The 23914-nt window shown below is 37.4% G+C and overlaps 1 protein-coding gene across 4 annotated transcripts in view; it reads left to right on the forward strand.

The window, feature by feature from the left end:
- Positions 1-23914, forward strand: part of astn1 (astrotactin 1) — a 394147-nt gene that overhangs the window by 210920 nt on the left and 159313 nt on the right. For all 4 annotated transcript variants that reach the window (XM_067604968.1, XM_067604965.1, XM_067604966.1 and 1 more), the window contains 2 exons: positions 14138-14242; positions 20476-20664. In XM_067604968.1, coding sequence (XP_067461069.1) covers positions 14138-14242; positions 20476-20664 — 294 coding nt within the window. The remainder of the gene's footprint in view (positions 1-14137; positions 14243-20475; positions 20665-23914) is intronic.

Below are 23914 nucleotides of genomic sequence, written 5' to 3' on the forward strand. Positions count from 1 at the left end.
TCGTGTAAATAATCCAGTGCCTCTTAAAACCCCTTAATGTTACGCCGGCCTGTCCATGGGCGGACCACAGGTGGAACACTGTTAAGTACACAACTATGCTATGTACACAACTCCTGTCTTTAAGTGTGTACTCATGCGACACATCTTTGGAAAACTAAGATTTTTGTGATTTGATTGATGCAAACCATTTCAAGATATGGTCACAACAGCAGGTACAATCAATGCCTCTGTCTCACCTATGAAGCCTCATATTATTACACTGACCCATTCAACTCTAACAAAAATGGTCTTGTTAGATTGGCAAAGGTCCAGTCAATCCAATCCAGTAAAATATTTAGTCCAAAACACACTATTACATCAATAAATATCCACGAACAGCTGTTGCATCATTTCAAATTAGCTGGCAAATGTCCTAATCTTCCCGCGTATTCTCCATCATAACTTGCATTGGCATGTAAACATTAGACACATCTTGGTATCAAAATGGCATCTGAACTCTGACCTTTCAGTTGACACCTCACTTGACCCAATAAGAGCTTCCATGTCCTGTCCACAGCCTACAATAGCCAACAAGAGTCCGCGCTGAAAGCAGGTGCCTGCCCCTCTTCGTTTGTGTAAAGACCGAGTCAATAGGAACAGATTCTGTTGATGACTGGCCCTTCAAATAGCCAATGAAATTCCAAAAATGACCACGTGCTGCTTTATTGCTTTTTATAAAGCCACAACATGGAAATTACATAAATATAAATCCTTTGCTATGATTTATCTTTTGTATGAACCGCTTTTCCACCATAACACTTGTTTCTTTCTGTTTTATATGCACAAAGTTTAATTTTAAGAAGGGAAGCACTACAATGTCTTTATGCTTCAGTTACTCTGAAACAGGGTTTATTTGGTGTCTCTAAATGACCTTTTTTTGGAAGACGGCTAGACATACCTTTAGAAAAACGTGTAAAATATTAGTTTTCTGTAGTATGTACAGTTATGATTATTGACTTATATTTTGAGTGTTCAGTTAAAGATGATTTGACTAACAGCATTTTTTTTTCAAATTTTCTATAGATATCGCAATAACATTATCGTAAATTCTTTTGGCTACAATAATCGTGTTGTGAAAATCTGATATTGTGACAGCCCTAGTGCTATATAAATAAAGTTTATTATCAACCACCACCGATCATAGTCTCTAAAAATAAAACTGTGCGTCATTATGTTGAAAACATAACACTTTCCTACTTAAACTTGTCAGCATTATGTTTTCCATTGGCTGAGACTTGTAATAATTACATTTATGAGACGCATTTATGGGTCACATAATATGAATATGTATGCAGCTCTTTTTAGAGAGTTCCTAACCCTACATGAACAAAAGTAGAAGGTGCACTTGGATATTGTCCTTGTACAAATTACCACTGCAATTAATAGGGCCTATAGAATTTGATTCAGCACCAAACTATTCAGCAAGATGACTATAATTTGACGCTTTCACACAGTTCATTTTTCTGCTCATTTGGTAGGTTTGCAGGTTCAAGTATCACTTTTAAACCCTAGTTGTACTTGAAATGGATTTAGGCTCATAAAATGCATCAGTGGTTTTGGCTCAGGTGTGGTTGGCTGGGTTCAGTTTGAATTGTCCACAATCAAGATTCATTTCTTATTTCTTTAATTCTTTATTCCATCAGTTACCAGTAAGCTGTCTATATTTTTAGATTTTAATTAGGCATAGAAAGGGATGTAAATGAAGCAAACTGTGGTGTCAGCTGTCTGTTTAACACATGCATCAGGACATGGTTTATTTATAGTATGGGAAAGACTTGTGTGGGCAGTGTTAAAAACCAGTAGAATGGGGCTTTTGAGGCAGGCAGAGTGGCAGTGATTCATAGTTCAACCCAGAGTCCCTCTCTCCCCAAGTCCCTCATAATTAAAGTCGAAGCATATGGCCTTGTGACCATGCAAGCTCAGAGGTATCTGCTGAACTTTTTTGGCATCTTATGTTGAATCGCTGGCAACGACAGTCCCCTAGCCTTCCTTCAGCGCAGCGGAAATGAAAAGCGTGTCACCTTGAGTTGTCACAAGCCACATCTGCCAGCCTCATTACCAAGTGTTTTAGGCTTATGGATAATGTGTTTGTCATCATGGTTTTTTAGATGTTAGATATATTTGTCAAAACATGTCTTCATGGACAAAACCCAACATGCAATACTCCATTGCCACAGTTGTTGTTACTTACATCTCTTGGATCAGCCTTCAACACAATGAATGGGCTGTTGACTTTCTTTCAGACCCACTTTATTTTTTAAAGCTTAAAGTGCTTGTAAAACTCACTAGGACATTTCCAAACTACAAATTATGCTTTGGTGAACTCGAACAAAAGATGAAAACTAAGCTACACTGATTCTGCCTTAAATTGTCTAAAATGACCAGAAATGTACCAGAAGCTTTTGGTCAGTTGATGGTCAGTTAACCAGAGTCTACAGCCAGGTTAGCAGATTTGCTAGGCTGTAAACAGGCATATTTTAGCATGTTACCATGCTAGAATTTGCTAATTAGCAATAAACAAATATTACAACTGAGGCTGTCATTAGCTTAGCTGGTATTTAGTCATAAACCAAAGTATTGAACAAATTAAGTGTTTGACCCAATAATAGCACTATATGAAAAGTTAGGGGACCACCAAAGCCATTCCTGAAGGGGCATGAAACCTGTATAAATTTATGTCAATCCAAACCTTGAATGTCATGCCAATTCATTCAGTAGATGTCAAGATATTTCACTCTATAATTGAAAACTTTGACCTGCTGGTGGTGCTAGAGTAAAGGTCAGAGGTTCAACAAGTCAATAGGATTCATCCTCTGGGGATTACAAATGTCTGTACAAAATTTCATGGTAATCTAATATTTGATTAGATATTTCAGTCCCAACTGAAGCAGTTGACCAGCCAACTGACATAACTTCTATAAAGCCTAGCCATTTGCAGTGCAAAAAATCCTTATCTGACAGTACCACAGATTAACAGTCTGAGTTGAGTTCCATTGTCAAATGCCATTTGAAAGGACTAGGAATCCCACAAAAAATGTTCACAAAAGAATCCAGGAAGAAGCAGAGGAACCATACTGCCCCAAGGAATAAAGAGGATCCACAGGGCGGGCTCTAACTCTTCTCTTTTTTTGTACCAGCAGTAGTTAATAGCAACACTAATGTTGGCTTTGGACATGGTTTAAATGTTACTTCTGAGGCCACCAAGGACATTTTCTGGTTGAACATTGACCATAAGAACAGTAATGTTAGGATTAGTGTAAGCATTTTATAGAGAATACCTGCCTGAAAAGAGATGAGCACAAGTGGTGAAGGCCTGTATGGTGATAATTCTTCACAGTAATCTTCCTTTGCCTTGAAAAGCGTTGGGCCTAGGCTCTAACCTAACCATCCCCTGGGTGTCTGCTCATCGTTTCTGAGGGCCAACATTTTCTTCCATCTTTTTTTTTTTTTCTTATCAGAATTGTCTGGGGAAGAAATCAGGGCTGTGCTGTATTACATTTAGTTTCCCATTAGATTAGAGAATGGGCCTGTTGGATAATTCCCACTGTTCCTCCTCACTTTCTGTACTTCTTCCTCCTCACTCACTCTTCCCCCTCTCTTTCCCACTAAATCATTAATTTTATCCGAGAGTGAAATGGAGCACAGGCCAGACTAGTTAATGGGGTTCTATGAGCCATAAGATTACTTTCCTACCTGAGCTCATTCCTATGAATCTTCCTTAGAGAAGCGACTAAAATAACAAACCACTTCCAGCCGTAAGGTAAAGTTACAGGAGGACTGTTGGGTGTTTAGACAGGCTGTGCTTTCCATCAGCTCCATGCTCTCAGTGTCGAACATCAGACAGCCCTGCACTTATGTGATATTCTCTGTCCTGCTTCCCAATGGGACAAAGTCACAAATGTTAACAAGAGAACTCAATTTACATTGCATTACATATACCCAAGCAGTCTAATTGGAGTTGGAACAAAGGCAGTGTGAGATTTTCTCTCCTTTTTCACAATGGAAATCACAACTAATATTGAGGTTTTTTCACTGACATTCCTAAGCTAATCAATATTTGACTTATTTAGCAGCTCAAGAAAACTGAGTTGACTGTTTTGTCAAAAAATTATCAGCACTGTGGCTGTTTCTCTGTGACCATGTTGAAATGGCTGAAAAGAAAAAAAATACATGTGATCAGATTGACCACTGACACCTGAACTCATCACTGTTGTCACACCTATCAGTCCTGGATAAAGTTTCATGGACAATTACTTGTGCTTTGCTGAAACAGTTCTTTCAATGAATATGATATCAGAAATATAGTTGGGAATAGTTAGTTGGGCTTCATGAAACAAAGAGTGCAAGTTGAGAGTCTTTCAATTGTAGAAACCTATGATTATGCAGATAGGAACAAGTAAATTGGTATTAGAATATAGACAGATAAATGCTGCCTTCACTTTACTGGATATATTTGATTCTGCTCAGCATGGAGCTGCAAGATCTATTACTGGCTATTATGCTTAAATTTTTAAATCACTGTGTTTCATCAGAGAAAGTGTGCTGGCAATCTTTAGCGGTTCGCACAAATTCTCCTTTTGTTTTTTTTATTTATTCTCCACTTATCAAACTACAGCCTTTGCTGTCAAGACTCCCTGCATTTATCTGTACCAAGGTTACATACAGGGTTTGGCAAAAGACCTTTCATGTGGGCAACTCATCTTCTTGGGCTGGACTACAAAAGAAGCTTGTGTCTTTGCATTACCACAAAATTGGTCCTCCAAGGGGAACAAATGCTCATGTCGGAAATGACTTTGAATTTATTTAATAAGGAGTTAAGGGTTTCATGAGACTTGTGCCTTGGAACCTCATCTGTAATTGCACAAAAACTCATTCTGTGTGACAAGATCCAGGAAAATTATAAATTTCAGGGAAAAAAAAAAAGTTACCTTCCTGCAGTTTAACTTGGGTGTTTTATCTTTCTATTTGGACAATGAAAAAGCAGACAGGCTAACAAAGATGGATCACAGAGCAAAAAACTCCAATAGTTGGGAACTGATCTCTGGTTCTCATTGGGGGATTCATAGAGGGGCTGAAAGGTTTACTTCCCACTAGACTACTTCACACAGTATCTTGCAGAGTTGGAATATTGATTCAATTTTACCTTGATTTATGTAACTGCTATGCACCCTAGGCCAAACACAGTCCTGCCTATATGAGTTTAAAATATAAAGCGTCTAGACAGACACCTTCTGCTTTTTTATTGAAGCTTCCTGCTTGCTTGTTGTAACCATGTATTTCTGTATTTTCTTTCAATTTTACACAGTAACAGTGGTAACTTTTGCTTTAACTTATTGTAAGTGTTACAATGGGTCTTGACCAAACAACTGCTATGTTTTCATATAATACAGAATGTTATGGTTGGTATAGTAGTTAAACCTGCAGAGCAGAACTTTTACATATAAATGAACATCCGTTACATTCAAGCCCTTGCCAAACGAGTTCACACAATACTGATTAAGCCTATCACTGCCAGATAAATCTCTCTGTGTTTCACAGTACACAGAGTTTTTAAATCTTATGTTGGGCATGACATTCCCGCTCTGGCCATTTGGCCATTAATCGTGCGGCTCTTCTAGACTTTCCAAATGTTATCGGACCAAATAGATCAAATTCTGATAGTGAAATAAGTCATTTCGTGGGGGTTGTTTCATGCTCAAAACAATTTATCCACCGTTTTACAGCTGCAACAGTAGGTTATGGCCAGTGATGTACTGGCCATCGGGGCATATTGGGACAAGTCCCGGTGGGCTGGTGGACCATCAAAAAATATGTTTTTGGGCCATTGGACTGTCAAAATATATCCGTTTTTACCGGCCCTCTTTGTGTGCCTGTCATACGGGGCGCATGAGAGCAGGCAGCATGCCTGTGTAATACAGTCACAGCTGAGTGCCCCCCTTCACTATCCCTGCCAGAAGGGGGTGACAAAAGTCCTGCACTCCAGCTTTAAATTGCATCCCTGTAACCCTTATACCTAGTATTTTTCACCTTACCTTAGGCTGCATGTTAGATTTTTCCAGCTGTAAAGTTTGTTTTTTTTTCTTCTTGCTGCACAGTAACAGCAGGAGACACGACAAATGTTTTGCACATGCATCTTATGACAGACATTTTTACACCTTGTATTTTTACAAAGGGAATCAGTACAAAATGCAGCCCTGACCAAGCTGCTTCCATGAAAGGCTTTGGCACTGACTGCACGGAGAGAGAGAGAGACTGTGAACTTGGGATGTTTGCAAAGTGAAGTTCAGTCAAATTAATCATTCTGTCAGACAATGAGAGCAGAGCACCCCAGGGCTAAAAGGGAGACAAGGCCTTTCAGCAAGAAGAAGAATACGCTGCACTACTGTATATGTTTTGGGCTTGTTATTCATTTTCACAAAGGGAGGTAGGGGCCGGGGATGGGGAAGGGGAAGGGGAGGTTATGTAGTAGTGTGTTCTCGCTCTCTCAGTGCCGGGGAATATATCTATCGTTCCAGGGAGCCATTTCCCATAAGAGGGGATAAATGGATGTAGCTGAAGGTGAGGACAATGCAGGAACATCACATTTAGAGGCTTATTCATCAAGTTCATAGGTGGTGTCAGGCCTCTGCCAAATGTTGCATTTTCACAGCACCCTTGTAAAGGAACTGTTACTGGCCTTGCATGCATCCCAACACTCATCATACTTCATATCCAATTTGTGTAGACTTGAAGCCTAAAAACACGCTTTTGGTTGCAGTTACGCACATATAGCAAGTGTTATATGTGAGCCATTACATAGGCTGTGTAGACAGCTGTATTGATTAAGATAGAAGTGTACTGTTCCATCATGGACAACTGGAACACGCTGCTGAGACGCTTTCAGCGTAGACATGGTGTAAGGTACTTTTGCATTGGCTTCAGCCTCGAGCTATGGTCGTAGCCGCTTGGTTAAAACAGAAGAGTTGAGTCAAAACCAAACATGTTTGGGCACTGCTGGAGTGGAGACTTTAAAGTAGGTAGAAAAATTCTATGATATGTAAACGTTGACTTTGATGAGAGAATTTCTATGGTTATCTGGGTTATTTAGACTAGTGAGAAGACAGAGGGGCAAACGCCTCTCACAAGATGGTCATGAGTAAAGACAGAATGTGATCTAAAATCCATCACTAGATATCATTATTTTCCAACCGTGCATTGTTCTCCAGCTGTGCTGCTACTGCAGTGAGAAGGAAAAAGGAATTTTAGGCTCCCTCTCACTCACCAGGTGCAAGCGTCAAAGCTCTATCCCTGTCATTTTTATTAAAGCCTTTAAGACACATTTACATAACAGTGACCTTACTCTAACAAATAGATGAAGCCAGCAATCTTACAGATTCCATGTCTGAAAAATGTATTTTGTACACACAAACTACTTGACGTATATATTACATATATAATTGTAGAGCACTATTCTGGGCATACATTTTAAAAAAGCATGGATTTAGTTTCAGTGTCTAAGTGCATAACTTCACAGTACATGCAGTAAGTTGCTTAAGTTGAAAACAGTTTATTTTATTACTTCAGTATGGCCAACTGGCATCAGAGAAAAACATTTGTCTCGATATGTAACAGCAGTATGTGTTTTCAAATAGTGTCTGCCCACTACTTGCTGTAGTCACACAGTAATATGTTTATCTCTACACTTTACAATACTGCATTGCACAAGACCGCATTTGTAATATGTCAAAACATTGTATGCAACGGGTTATATAATTCAGATGTTAAAATGAATTCTGATACTTGAAATTAAATAAAAAAGTTTATCCTCAGAGAGGTGATAGACTGTGACATTCATTCCTGAATATGTATCACAAGTTCTCCGTATGTTGGTATTCATGTTCCAAGCACATAAACCGCTGCCCCTTGCTGAAGATGACATTGTTTCCCTCTCTTTTTATTGTCTTCCTCTTGTGTCTCAATTGATCTCTCTCTCACACACGTCTGCCCTTTCCCCTCCCTCCGTCTCTTTTCTGTTCCCTTCTTCCATTCCTGTGGTTGCAGGATACGTGTCTCCGTCACAAGCATTATACAGATACCTTCTGAATGTGCTTGTGAACACGGTGGGAGCAGTCATAGTGATGTATGGCTGTAATCCCACCGCTGCAGCATGACACGGCTGTCAGTTGCCATGGGAGACGGAATGATTTATATTCTGCAGCTCTACCTATGGCCCAATATAAGTTATGTTAATGTTAAAGGTTTAATCCTGGATTGTTATACAAAAACGAGGGGATTCTGCTACTGATTGGAACAAATGATGACACTTTAATAGCTCTGGTTTCATAATAGTTGATATTAAAAAAAAAAAAAAAAACCTGGTTGTAATAATAAAATAAATTTGTGTCTACAGCTCTCACTAAAGGACAAGGCTGGGAGATTATTTATCTCCTGTTCACTAAGAATCTCCATCACTTTGTAGCAAGCATTACTACATTTGGAAATTAATAATACGCACTTGTAAGATTATATGGTTTACCACCTCCATTGATTAGAAGGAAAAATAATTAAATCAAAGGGCAAATAACTAACTAAAACCAATAGGGTTGTAACAGTACGTGTATTCGTCCCAAACGGTACGCACATTATGGTTTGGTGCATGAAGTTGTACAAAGAATAAGCTCAATGACGCAAACAATTACTGTCAAAATAGTTTAATTATCCATTTACTCTGACGTGCGGAACAATAATTCTAGAGCGCAAGTTCCACTTAGCTGTAGCATGATCATGGATGTATGGTAGACAGCTTATTTATGGTTACCCTGGTTACCTCCCTCCGCTTTCTGTGATGGTTGGCTATTCACTTTGAGTGAAGCCGTTCAGAACAACAATAAAAACATTTGACTTCTGATGTGGTCAGACAGCACATCATGAGAACCAGTTCTGAGAGAGAAAAATATAGTTAAAAAGTATTGGAGTAAAGTAGTGGTTTGGTCGCTCTGACTGATATTTAATACTGAAGCATCAGTGTTAGAGCAACATGGTACTATTGTAGCTGCAGGAGGTGGAGCTAGTTTGAACTACTTTATATACAGTTAGACCATAAATCAGCATAAACAGCTGTCAGCAGGTATCCTGACTCCTTGCAAGAAACAAAAAGTTTGTTTTCATTGTCCACTGCAGCACAACTTAACTGTTTTAGTAAAAGTTAGAGCCAATGAGCCATTGTTGGATATTCAAAATTAAGGACCAAAATATCGTTTCCTACCTTTCTTTTTTTCCCCACTGTACTGAAATCGTACCGAACCGTGACCCCAAAACCGAGGTACCTACTGAACCATCAATTTTGTGTATCACCCCTAGAAACCAATAAAAATTCATTTAGAATTAGCTCTTTGCATCAACTCTTCAGACAGAACTAGCTGGAGCATTGGTGTTATTCAACTTTGATTATGCTGTCACCTTTTGTTACAGTAGCTCCTCACAGTCTCTTAAAAACAAATTACAGACTGCACAAAATAAGTTAAGTTGTTTTTAAAGCCGTCCCCTCACATACACCTTGATACAGTTCATTTTAAAAAATTGAATCTTCTCTCTGTGGATAAAAGGGTGGTGCAAAGTATTTCCCACAAGATTGTGTACAAATCTGCACCTATCTTTCCAACCATTTTAATTTAGTAAAAAACAACCACTCCCACAACGCTAGAGGCAATCTGACAAATATTATTCCTATGAGATTTAAAACATGTTTCGGGAAAAATTCATTTTTAGATACAGCTTCATGTCAATGGAACAAGCTGCCTATCTCACTCTAGCTGAACCCAGTTGAGAGGAGTTTTAAATCAGATCTCAAGAAATTGTTGTTAAATAATTTGTAGATGTACAAATGCTTGATGTTTAACTGCCTGTCTGGGTTTTTTTTTAAGTCTGTCATTCTCGCTTGACACTTTCTTATTCAATCTGCCATCTTGTACTGCAATAGAGGACCACAGTGGAAATAAGCCCTAGGACTTTTTTGTGTATTTTAATCCTTGACAATTTTGTAAATCATGTATGGAGTCTGTCTTTGTGATCAGCCTATCATGTATGTTTTAAATTTTGTCAAATAAATCTATCTATCTATCCATCTATCCATCCATCCATAAATAACACATGTCAGATGGTTAATTTCCTACTGTTTCCGTGGATGATGATGGAGTGATGATGAGGCGAACTTCCTGGAAAGCACCGAGCAAAGCGAGACAGACTCAGGTCACCAGGGTAACAGCCAGATGAGAACTGCTGCAGTTACAGTGAAGCACTCTTGTTCACTGCTTCTTAGAGGGGTGAATCCAATGCTGGGGAGGGCTCAGACTCGCTGAGGCCACATAATAGGCTGAACACACCGTAGGGTTGTGTGTTATAGTCTTGATGCATTTAAAGGCAGGCTGGAGAGTTGAAGCTGAGCTCTAACTACCGAAGGGGTCCCTGGAAAAGTCTTAAAAGAAAGTTTAACTTCCCAATAAAAATAGGAGATTACAAAATTATTATATATTCAAATGGCAATGGTGTGCAATAATGGTACTTGGCTTGTGGATTTGAGGTGTCTTTCAGTCTTTCTTCATAGTAAGAGTGTTCTTTCTGGAGCTCTCAGCTCTCAGCCATAGAGAAAAAGGACAACGCCCGAAATGCCAGACCATCCCGGCTGCAGGGCCGAGAAGAACACAGAGGAAGCAGCAACGGTCAGCAAGCCAGTTAGCAAGCCAGTGAGCAAGTCAAAAAGGCCAAAGAAGAGAAGACAAAGAGTTGTGCTTTGAAAGAATAGGATCCTTGGCACTCTTTTGAAGAGAATGCCTTGATTACTGATGAATTTCTTTGTGTGAAGAGAAAACTGGTCCTTATCTTAATGGGGAATAATTTTATTCCTATAGAATATTTGAGGACTATACGGGCTTGCAAATTGAATACTCACTTGTTTCTGTTGTCAATGTTGACATATGAGAACCAGTGAGTGAAATCTTCATTTTCTAATCTGTAGTTAAGACTATGTGACCGTGGCAAACATCTAAGGTAATACATGATCATAGCACTCAACCATAGCTAAATAATGCACTTAATAATACACGGTTAATATCAAATACACTCATGTGGTACCATGTAAATGAACAGATTTTGAGCAGTTAGAATTCAGCACAATATCCAACTAATTAAATTGTTCTAAAACATAATACAAGTTAACATTTGTTAGACATGTCAAGATACGAATGTATTTACACATTTAGTAGCATTTGTAACTATTTTAGACATTCATTGTGAGTAAAAGGGAGAAAGAAAGAGAGAGGGATACACTCAGAAGGAATGTGGCTTCTCCCAAAATGTACAACTTAAGAGATAGATTTGCTAGCAGAAGAAGGGAGGAAGGCTGGGGGAGGTTGGGACAGTCTGCTTATATTTGAAAAGAAAAACAAAGTTGTTCATTCCAACTGTCCATTTTCCCTTTGTGGCTGGGAAAGGCTGGGTTTTTAATTGTACTCTATGTCTTTTTGATACCCTTTAGCCTATAGGTCAGAGGTCATTGGGTCTGTGACTGTTAGACCAAAAGAAATGATACAATTTTTGAAAGAATTTAACTTTTCTTCTGTTCCTGGATTTGTTTCCCTACAACTTCATGCTGTATCTATAATTGATCTGTAAAAAAAAAAGAGGGTAGATTTGTCCTTTTATGCTAACCTTAGTTAAAACCACTATGTTTCTCCCACAGTGGTGCATAATGGATGTTCCTGTTGCCTTGCTTGTACCCTTGCTGTTTCATTTACATGCCCATATGTTGTGCTTTGTCTGCCACTGACTATTTGTTGCTGTGGATAAGATGACAGGTCATTGGTCAGTTGCGCAAGATGCATGTATAATGCTTGATAGACCGTGCGGTGCATCAAGGTGAAAAAACACTGGTCTTCTGGCAGTGGAGATAGGCAATATTGATTTCAGCAGGGGAAAGGATTGGTAAATGAGACAAAATCAATAAATATAATATACTGGGCTGTGTAAAAGCAACATGAAGAAATACTTATGACAGTATTGCATTTAGCTATAGGGAAGTAGAGTGTTTTGTTTAAGCTTGTCGATGACTGGAATCTGCAGTGACTGAGAAACTGGGTGAACAACAACAGCTGAATTCTAAATTTCCACTTATACTGAAGCAATTAGTCAGTTATTTGCATAGTCAGCAGTAGGGCATGGGTTTCATAACATGTCTGTTGAGTCTGAATCTAGTATTGAATCCAAAAACCTTTCGATTGAGATCTGAGCTTTTTGTAAGCAGAGATGACAGAAATGCTGCACATTTCAGTGGCATCGTAATTATTGTTTACATCCTGTAGATACAACTGCAAATGAGATGAGGAGAGTATATGTTAAATATACATCTGACACATTATAATAACAGGTGTAGTCTACATTTGCACACCTTGTTTTTCACATTTGCTCCAAATCCTGATTCAGAAAAATTGATAAACTCAAACTATTGATATGATTTAACCACAGAGGAGTGACCACTATTTTGGTCTTCCTATAACAATACTGTTCACAGCCAGAGAGCACATTAACCAGGCAGCAGCCAAGTTTTTGGCTTTAAACTTATAGTGTTAGTGTTGATTAGCTACAGCTGATATAATCTGCTGCTGGCGATATTTGTCATTTTAACTGGAAATAGTGATGGTCAGTGTCAGCTAAATATGATAAGCCTGCTACCTGAATGTTTTGTACATTGCTAATAAGAGAGACAAGAGATTTGTCTTTTGCCAGCAAAAATACCAAACAAGCACTGCATCTAGTGTCTGAAGTATGAGTAATTACACATTTTCTTTGTTTTATATCATTATCAATCAAATATATTTGGATTTTGTGCTGTTTGTTGAACAAAATAAGCAGTTTCAAGATAATACCGTGTGCTTTGAGAAATTGTTATGAGCATTTTTCATCATTTTCTGGCACACAGACTAAATGAGCAATTTATTAAACAAGCAAATCAGCAATTATGAAAATATTTATTATTTAAAAACAGAGTAACCTTACTGTGAATCCTGCCTGGTTCTACTAATCAATCAATCAACCAATCAAACAATCAAGTTTATTTGTTACATGTAATCATATAAATACAATCACAGTGAAATGTAATCCCATCAGTTCCTTCAATTTGTGCATTGAAAAGTTTCAAAAATAGAATAGGAATAGTAATAAAAATATGTGTATGATGGGGGGAGGGTCCTCATTTAGGATCCTAGTGGCCTGAGGGCAGAAGCTCTTCTCAGCCTCTCAGTGCTGGATTTAATATGCATAAATCCAAAATTCATTATTGTAACTCGCAAATGAAGAGTCACTATGCTATTGCACTGTTCACTGCATGATCTCTGTGATCCATGCAGAGGAGGTTTTCATTAATATACAAGCGAAAGAATGAACATTCTGGAAAATTGTTGAAATTATGATGAGGCTCTACTTTTTTTTTAATGTCAGTGTTTTTACTTGACATGATAAACAGCAGAAAGGTACCAAACCCTCCTCAAATTCATGACATTTGGCTGCGCTCCGTTTTATTCTAAATGTTTGTTTTCCTAAAAGGGAAGTTGGAGGTATCTTCAGCATACCATTGATATGAAAATACTCATGTTTAATATGAATGTGGTGTGTATTCAAGTGGGATGTTGGCCCTCGCTTTCATCTAACGCTGAAAACATCAGCCTGCCTTCTACTATATCGCTATTTCTGAATAGATTTTACGTTAATATTGCCATTTCTCATGTTTTTCTGGGGAGGGGGAGCTGCAGTTTGGGCTCTACTTTGATCTAACACCGGAGACTTTGCTTCTCTCTCCTGTCATCTAATATAATATTAATATTTATTAAATATTCTTCCTGATTCTTCAGGTAAAGTAAACAAGACTGAGATGTAGGGCCGCCCTTTGATCTAGCTCTGAATATGGCAATCTCCCATCCGCTATAGAGGAGTAAATGTCACATTAATATTACAGTTTTCCTGTATGGTTTTACAGGTGTGATGGTGAACTACCCAGAGCCAAGCTTTTATCTAGACCAAGGACTGCATCCATATGCATCAATGTGCTTTTTTGTGTGTGTTATTGCAGGCATGGTGAACTACAGCGAGGTATCTGGCTACCCCCTCGTTCAGCATTGGAGTCTTCGCTCTGTGCTGTACCACGTCAAACTCAATCAGTGGGTCCTCTCTCAAGGTAAATCACTCTATGCGCTTCTGGCAATTAATTATATATATCATATGTTATTACTGATTGTTTATTCATGCTGGAGGAGACCATGCTCCAGTCTCTGTGTCATAAACTCTCACATTCTCAGAGGAGAAAAACAGCACCGTTGACTATCAATTATTTATCACATTGTAATTAATGTGACACATCAAGGTTAGCAGCTCATCACGACAGCTTGGGCATTCTGTTTAATTTTTATTTTTGATCCGTTATGTGATTAACAGGCAGACTGCCATCTTTTGATCAGACTGGGATACATTCTCGTCTTCGTTGGTGCTTAAATATACTCTACTGACATCTTTACACATCTTGTCAATGCCAAACCTATTAATACTGTTTTGAGATACTGCACATGTCATTCTGTTGGAAAATATATTGTAACAGAATTAATTACCAGCACAAAAACTCATTTCTAAGTCTGCCTTTACCGTCAGCAAAGTTAAAGTTAAACATATAAAGATTCCACTACATCAGCACAGGACACTTTGCTGTAATGTAGTGCTAAAATGTTCAAGTTGGGTCCATTATTTCAAATTAAACCCTTGTTGAAGCAGTCAATTATGGACTGATTGTGGTTCTGCTATTCAGCTGTGGTGCTTAGTGGGAACTGTTTCACTGTTAGTGGAAGGGCAGTGAAAGGGTTAGGATCAAGTTTCCTTTAATCACAAACTAGCAAAATGTCACTTCAAAAGGGCACAAGCTGTTCAACGAGCACAACCAAACAAGAGCCTACTGACAATTGTCATTACAACCTCAAATTCTGTGTTAATTGTATAATAAGTCATAAAATTGTTTAATACCCAGAGAGCTTGTGGTGAAGGAAGTATCTAGACACAGTGATAACAAACAAGCATAAACAGTTTTTTCCTCAGCAATAATCAATAAAGATCCTCTGAATAGTAAAGGAGTTTAACAGTTCACATAAAAAAGTGGCCTTTCCAAGGAGCACTCAAACTCGGTGCCTCATAATAGGGTGCTAAAGTTAGGTTACTGCCGCATGCCCAGAGCAAATGAAAACACAAAGTCGTAACAACAAGCACCTAAAGAAATGGACATTTTCTTTATTTAAGAGGAAGTAAAATTGCCTTCAACAGATTTCAAGGGTTTTATGATGAAGGAGATGTGGGAATGTCAGAGTGTGATGGGTGATGATTAAAGACTCATGGCACAGTGCTCATGAGTGACGGAACATGTTATCACCGAAAGCCGAAAACAAATTCATGGTACATTGCTTTGTGGATCCATCACCAACAACATTCAAGTTTTCTTCCCTAACACTCAGTAATTCTTATTACAAATACACAAAATCAAAACATTATGATTCACCGGAGTAATGATGTGTAACAAGTTGAATTGGAAAACAAATAGTATGATTTCCTTTGAAGCAGTAAAAAACAAGGATAACTGGCAAAATAAGGTAAATATCAGCACATTATTATGTCAATTTACACTTTTGTAAGTTACTGCAGTGTAGCTTGGGTGAGTACACACCGTGCAAAATTACCAAAACGTTGCCATTTGCTGAAGACATTTCTTAGAATTTAATTTTGCACGGGATACAGGGACCACACAGATCTCCCTTTTCAAGTTCTGCCATTGTCAGTGTTTTCCAAATCAACTAATTCCATTTAGGAAGTGTATCATTATTTCAAAAACCCTCTGACCTCTGTCTGTAATTATTATTTCAGCATACTCAGCACCATCCACAACTACCAAACCATCATCTTCAGCTGCATTTCAAAAGCATTAAATGCCCCATTTAGAAATTCTAAAAAGTGGTTGAGAAGTTCCTCATTTCTAACTGTTTTACTTTGAATTTACAAAGTTATGCAAAACTGTTGTTTTCAGTGGTTATTTTTTGCCCTTCAATCTGATGTTTACTTCTCAAAAGAAACCACACGATAAATCTATTAGCCTTTTGACTCTGGCAGCACAACTGTTCTTACAATATGATTATTTTCTTGTGTTTTAACAGTCAGAATATTGGTCTGATCTTGTTATATTTTATTTTACTGTTTGTATTTTTTAAAAAAAAATAAATTTAGATCATGAAAGGTATGACACATGACACAAAGAAGAAAAACACATTATATTGAAGTAACACTACCCAGGTCTAACTTTTTTAACTTGTTACAAACATGTTTTAGGCTCATTTAGACTTATTTATTTCCAAACTATACACTGTGTGTTCCCTTGGTGGTTTATTACTTACAGTACGAGCCCATATACAGGACATGTACTAATAAGTATACATCCATTATTAAGGTATGTTTGTTAAATAGTTTGTAAATGTATATATGTCATTTTGCTTGTTACTGAGAAGTACAGCTAAAAAAAAAATCTTTAATTTTACATGGTAGAATTGATAAAGACACTGCTGATTAAGCAACAGGTAATGGAGGCCAAAATACTCTATCACACCATCATCATCATCATCATCTTGTAAAATCCAGAAGTGGAGAAGTGTTTTTTGTTAGATATTATGGGACCATTTTCATGGATAAAAAGATGTCACATGCAAATATGACGACTGAGACTGATAGATGGGCCATTGGATGGAGACCAACTTAGAGAACTATGCATTTGATTTTATTTTCCTTGTCTTTTTCTCTGTCTTTCTGATAGCCTGTCATATATCACAAAGCTCTGTATCTATGGCAAGATCAAGGCATTCTGACAGCGCCTGCCATGGAAACTTCACAGAATAAGATAACTGTGGATAGGTATTTAGTCAAGCAATACTTCTTCTGAAGGCTGCTCCAGGCTGCTGACACGTCAGGGATTACACAGAATATTTTCTGACAGATTCCTCAGTACTAAATGTGTTATTCTATGAAAATATATCAGCTTTTTTCTTTTTGTTTGCCTCACTACATAACTTCAGTCGTTCTGTTGGCAGTGTTTCAGGGTAAAGTAACATTTGTTGAAATATAGCATTCAGTCATTCTGCCTGGCTGGAGGGAGAGTGTCATTTAATAATTTGGATTTTTGTCATGTTTTAAGTGCATGCATTATTCATAAATCCATCATAAATAGTTTCCATTCTGGTAAGTGCAGCCACCCTACTGTAAATACAGCCATGACACCTCTAATGCATTTCCAATGGCGCTGCTGTGGTTTGAAAGTGTCTGCCGTGTCTGCTGAGGATACAGTTTCTATTTTCTCTTCACTCAGAAGCAACTCGGCAGCTTCCTTCTCTTTTACTCCCATTTCCCACTTTAGCTCATCATATTTCAACAGCCACCGGAGGGGTGAGGCTACTGATTTTTACATCTGATAGCAAGGCCCCCATCGCTCATCCACACTACGCTCTCTGTCTCTCACTTCAGTGGCCTCCTAATTTAATTTTAGAGAAGTAAGAGCGAGCGGAGCGTGAGTGCTGAGATATTAATACTGCCTCTCCTGGAAATGATAATGATAAACTGCTATTGCATGTTTGCTTTCCAATATTTGCTGAGAGAGAATCCCAGTGAGCACATGGTCATTTTGTTATACCATGGTCAATGTATCACATCAAACATGCTTTTCCATGCGCTTTATTATGTCTTATGCTTGACTAAAATGAGGATAGCATTAGGGGACATGTTCTTTGCTTGTTTTCAATGAAAATGTGCCATTACCTTACATAGAATTATTCACATTAGATAGGAAAAAACTTGCCACTTTTGCGTAGGTCTCTCCCAGGACACAAAGTCCCCGAGGCAGATTTGCTTTTTTAAATTAGCTATAAAAAGCATCCCTAACCCCTGAGGTTTTTACTGCCACTTATCCAGGTCTAAATAAAGAGGGAAACAGTAATCTCTAAATGTCTGTGTTGTACTGATAATTGTCTGCAGTACAGCAGTGGATGTCATATACAGACAGAAATGGGGCTACATGTGGTGACAAGTGGTGTCTTTTCACTGATAAAAACTCATCAGGTTGGTAAAGTTTAAAAGACTTTTTACAATTGCGTTCCATAAACACTCACAAATGATATATTGGAATGAACTGTCACTAGGAGGAGGTAGTTATAATAGCAGTGATGGTAAGATTCTTAATTAGTTGCAGAGCTGGAAGACCAATCAAGCAATGCATGCAACTGCTGTGGTCCACTTAATTATTTGTTTTGGAGCTTTCAACCATATCACGTGTTCCTCTTGAGCACATTGAGTTTGCTCATTTTATATGGAATGTAGGTTCCATACTTCTGAACATCTCTAGGACTTCTCATCTTTGTTGTCCCTAAAAATTGCTTGACATTTCATTTTTGACCTTGTAAACAACAGCTGACAGAACAATTTCAATTGATGGTCCACCTATTTATATTCTCTGGAGCTTTCTGCCATATCACACTGTCTTCCAATCTGCTGATGAGGACAATATGATAATGGTCAAAGACTCCGGAAGAAGTAGACGTACATGGACCTTTAAGTTGAGATAGTTTTTTCAATTCTTTTTAGGAATAAGACTGAAATTATGTACTAAACCAGGTTATCAAGTAAAATAATAAGGGCTTTAATTCCCTGCATTGTCTCAAAGATGGGCCCTGTGTCCAAATTTACATGGTGCTTATTTCTAAGTTAAGTTCCTTTATAAATTTGCATTAAAGCTAGACTATGTAACTTTTGAAAGCAAAACTAACATGCTATTCCTTTTTGTTTTCCTCTTAGTAAACTGTAGACAGATATTGTTGTTTAACTGCCATTACTAGGATAATGCAACAATGATAAATTGATACTTCATTTGTGGCCTATAGTATATGAAACCTACCATGTACCTATGGAATGAAAGACTGACAGTAGAACAAAGACAAATGCTGACAAGAAAATAAAGACAGAGTTGCAGTGCAAAGGAACAAGTTGCAAACATGAAGGTTTTCACATTCTGTTTGAAACTCTGGGTGCCTATAGCTTAAAGACAAGTGTACTGTATTTTGTGCATGAATCTTCCAAGAGGCATTATTTATTTATCCACTCCAAATTTTTACCTTCATCAGGTATTCTGATGCCAATCCTTCATCAAGTATTAAGAAGCACCCTCAATATTGTTTAGGCACCTGAACTGAGCTATTCATACGCACAAAAATTTTTTTAACATCAACATGATTCCATTTTCACTGTGTAAGTATGGAGAGATCATTATTTTTCTTTTTTTTTTTTCATGAGGGCCCATGCTTGTTCATGTCCGTGTGTGGATAATCTTTGGTTGAAAGGGTTCATGAATAGTAAGTAGCAGGCTGAGATGTCCAATAAACCCGTTTAAGACACTTAGTGCCAGAAGCCTGACAGAATCTGCCACTTCACCCACTGTAATTTCAAATACCTATGTGCAATTATTAAAGTGAAACAAACTAGGATTAAAAAGGATCACAAAGTTAGACACCGGTGCTCAAAATAAGTTTGCTGCTTCTAGAAATCACACTGATGACATGTCATTATCAGACTTACACTACTTTAGTTATTCACAAAGACATATGGACATAAAATGCATTGTTTTTATCAAAGGCAAATAGCAAGTCATGTTGACATCTTGAAAAAACAGTATATATATATATATATATATATATATATATATATATATATATATTTAAGTTGTACATTTTTGTCTGACAAGCATCATAACAATTTTAAACCCACACACTCCACATGTAGGCATCATGCTTTTCTGGTTTAAAGTAACTTAAAATTTATGTTGCAGGCCATTAAACCTATAAGTGGGAACATGCTAGAGTGCTTTTATGATATTCCTGTTTATAGAGTGATTTATATTGAAGCAAAGATCCATCCAGGGAGAGGTGGAGTAGTTACATGAGTAGAGATAGAATACAATAAATACAGTATATGTCAGGGATATTGTGGACAATATATACAGTGAGATTAGAGCAATTCAGCGGTTGAAATGCTTGTTATTCTGTGTAGAAGAAGTTGTAATAGGAATTCCCTTTAGTTAGTGCCTAGACTGCATCTGTAGTCTAGGATCCATACAAAGCCAGTAAGACTCTACAGCTTTGTGTGCCTTAGAAGGTAAGACAAATAAGAAAATTATACCTCTTGACAAGATGGAATTTCAGAATGTGAGCAAACAAAAACATACCTATATTTTCCCCTATAACCTAAACTCCCCTTTATATTCTTCTATTGTGCTCAAGAATCTGATTCAGGTTTTTGGTTCAACTGAAAACATTCACCAGCTGCTTTTTATCCCCTCCATCCTCCCAGCCTTCAGCTCAGCCATCCATTCTCTAGATGGGGCGACACAGCGGAGCGACTTTGTCTCCATCCTCCGGGAGTTCGGGAACCACTATGTACAGGAGGCGGTGTATGGCTTCCAGGAGTCCTGTACCATCTGGTACCCCAACAAACAGGTCCAGAGACAGCTGTGGCTGGAGTACCAGGACATCAGCAAAGGTAGGACACACACGCACATTGTTAGTGCGTATGATAAAGAATGCTGGTTATAAATGGAACAATTAACAGTATTGAAGGTAAGATGTGTGTTTTGGTGACTGTGTGGGATGTTCAAGGAACATGAGTTTAATCCCTGCAGTTATTTATACATTCATTGATTGTACAGATTCATAAGCTGTCACCCCCACAAAAAAATATAATAAAGTGTGTGTGTGTTGGGGTGGACTGGATTATCATGTAACAAATTTAGAATTGGCAAGTCTCTTGATCATACTTCAGCTGGAGAATAAATACTTGCTAGGAGAAAACCTTATATGAACCTTGGATTGCTCTTTCAGCAAAGCTCTTCTCTTGTTCCTCTTTTTTTTTTTTTTTTTTTTTGGTTGTATCCCATTGAAGCCAAGTGTAATGGGCTTCTAGGGTGGCACTCTTTCAGAAATACCCATACCCAAGTACCCATTTTGATTGTTGTTGTAGATCTTTTATGGGTTTGGGATGTGATGTGGGCACCATAAACCATGCAAACACACAAGTCTCATCACTAGCGAGGGTTTGAACCTCAGTCCTTTTTGGTACTGATTGAAATGTGGCAAGTATGAAAACACATCAGTTATCAAAAGCTCACATTGAATGTCTCGTAAAATTTAGTGTTTCAGTATCCATACCAAAACATACAAGATATCAGAATTAGTATTGAAAATTAAGAATTTGAAACAAAACTAAGCCCTGTTTTCAACTGGATTGGTTTGAAAAGGTGAATTTTGTTGCACATGCTCTGGGTTTTTAACAACAATAAAGTACATTTAAGTACAATATTTCCAATTTTTACTTTATACTTCTACTCTACTACAATTCAGAGAGAAATATTGTACTTTTGACTCTACTACATTTGTCTGACAGCTGTAGTTACTGGTTAGTTTGCAAATAAAGTTTTTAAAATACAAAAAACTATGATATGCTTATGACATGATTAATTTCTACCTAACAGTCTATAAAGTAGTTATAAGATAAGATAGCTGTTTACACACTAATGTATCATTATTAGTAGATTTAGCAACACATATCAGGGCATTTTTCTGTATAATAAGTTCTATTACTTTTGATTCTTGTAGTGCTTTTTATTGCTAATACTTTTAAGTTTTTCTTAAGTGAGATTTTGAATTCAGGACTTTTACGTGTAATACTATCAATACTGTGTATGTTTTTATCCCACTGTAATATACCTATTTCTACTTAAGTAACCAATCTGAATACTACTCTACCACTGGTTGTGAATACAGCAGCACAGTAGCTCTTAATTTTTTGTATATTCAAAATATTTCAAGAAGAATTTAGGCTGGTGATTATACTTTTAGAGTAGCCAAGCAGATTATACTTGTTTAATCTGTTTCCACATAAAAGATCCTGTACACACATTCATGTGTAGCAGCAGTTCTACCAAATCTGACTTAGTAAGTTCATCCATGTAAATGACAGCTACATGCTCTCCTCATGCTTCTTCTTCATTTAGAAAGATTTTTATGTTAGCATATTGCATCTCTTCACTTTCTACACTTTATGTGTCTCGCACATTCTAAACATGGTAATGTCACAATGCTTTTATCATCTGTTTGAGTACCACACTAGATATGTGCTGTAGATCAAAGTGTGGCTTTGCAGTAAAATCAGCATTGTTCTATCTGAAGCAATTACAGTAAACTGCACAAGCACTCTCCAGAAGCACTTGAAGCACTTCTATTTAAATGAACAAAGAATCAGTGTCTTTGCTTTTTTTGTTTTATTACTTAAAATGCCAGCATATGTCAGCCATCCATCTTTTTGTTACCTGTGCTTGTTTTCTCAGTAAGTCAGAGCAGAAATAAATAATAGCCCGTCTCTCCCCGCCGTTTCACCTCAGTGGCTCCAAACTGTCCGCAGTCGTTTCCTTTGTTTGCCTCGGCCACTTTTCTTCCCTTCCTTTACTTTGTCCAAGGACATCCCTGCTGCGCTCCACCGTTCACTCCCAGTTACCTCTGTGCTGACAGATGGCATTAGATGACTAAGTTTTCCCACCCTCATGAAAAGTCCATTACTCTTCATTTTCACCCTCTTCTGACACTCCGGTTGCAGACACTGCTAAATGAGTCAATACAATCAAAGGGAAAGTGCTATGCCCCTTCTTTTCATCCTTTTTTGTAAACTGTAAACTTTTTCTTCAATTCATGTTAGATTGAGCAAACTGCCCTTTGCAACAACTTGCATACCTCAAGATTGCGTACAGTACAGGTCAAAAGTTTGGACACATCTTCCTGCTCACTTGAATGAGAAAATGTGTCTAAACTTTTGATTGGTACTGTATATCAGTCTATATAAGTACTGTATGGTTATATAAGTAGATACATTTTTTGTGTGTGTGTTTTTTTAGATATAAGTCATATTTGCACACTTGTAATATGGTGTGACCATATGTAATTAATAAACATCAACAAATTAATTACAGTTAGTTTGATACTGAAACACTGAATAACAGATCACAAGAACAGTATTATCAGCACACATGTAGCAGATTTCAACATGAAAATAAATCATGAACAATTTCCAACACTTGATTTTACAGGTTCCACAGTTTCCTAAAATTTTATGGAAATGAACTGAAATAATTTCTTAGGGAGGTTTTTGGAAAAGGAAGGAAAATATAGACAGTGTTCAATTGGTACACATTCAAGTAATTCATTTCCTTTTCTGTGATCTAAACATGCAAAAATGTGAAATTAGTGTATAGGCAAGCATACATTCTGACAATCAAGTTTACCTTAATAAATTAATAATGAATGCATTTTACTTGGATGACTGGAATCGACAGCTGCTTATAAATTAAATACTGAATATTGAATAAACTCATAACTGCCTCAGAACTCTGTCTCTATTTCCTCTATAATAACTACCAAATTACTTAGTAGTAAAATACAGAGCTGTAAAATTTCTACACAAATTACTGGACATGTCCAAAAAAATTACAGCCATGCAAACAGATGTTACTGTGTTTTCCATACATGCAGTCACCCTTCCTTGCACTGTTTAATTTCCATACAGCAACAACATAATACAGGTGCTATACATGATCATATTTTTTATCATTTATATCATCATTTGTGTTTGATTAAAACTATTGCAACAATTACTTTGTATTTTGCTGATTGTTGTTGACCAAACTCTGGATATAAACAGTAAGAGGAGGCCATATACTGTATTTCCTCAGCCTATATTCCTG

This window comes from Thunnus thynnus, chromosome 12 (genome assembly GCF_963924715.1).
Source record: "Thunnus thynnus chromosome 12, fThuThy2.1, whole genome shotgun sequence".
In the NCBI taxonomy this organism is placed as follows: domain Eukaryota; kingdom Metazoa; phylum Chordata; class Actinopteri; order Scombriformes; family Scombridae; genus Thunnus; species Thunnus thynnus.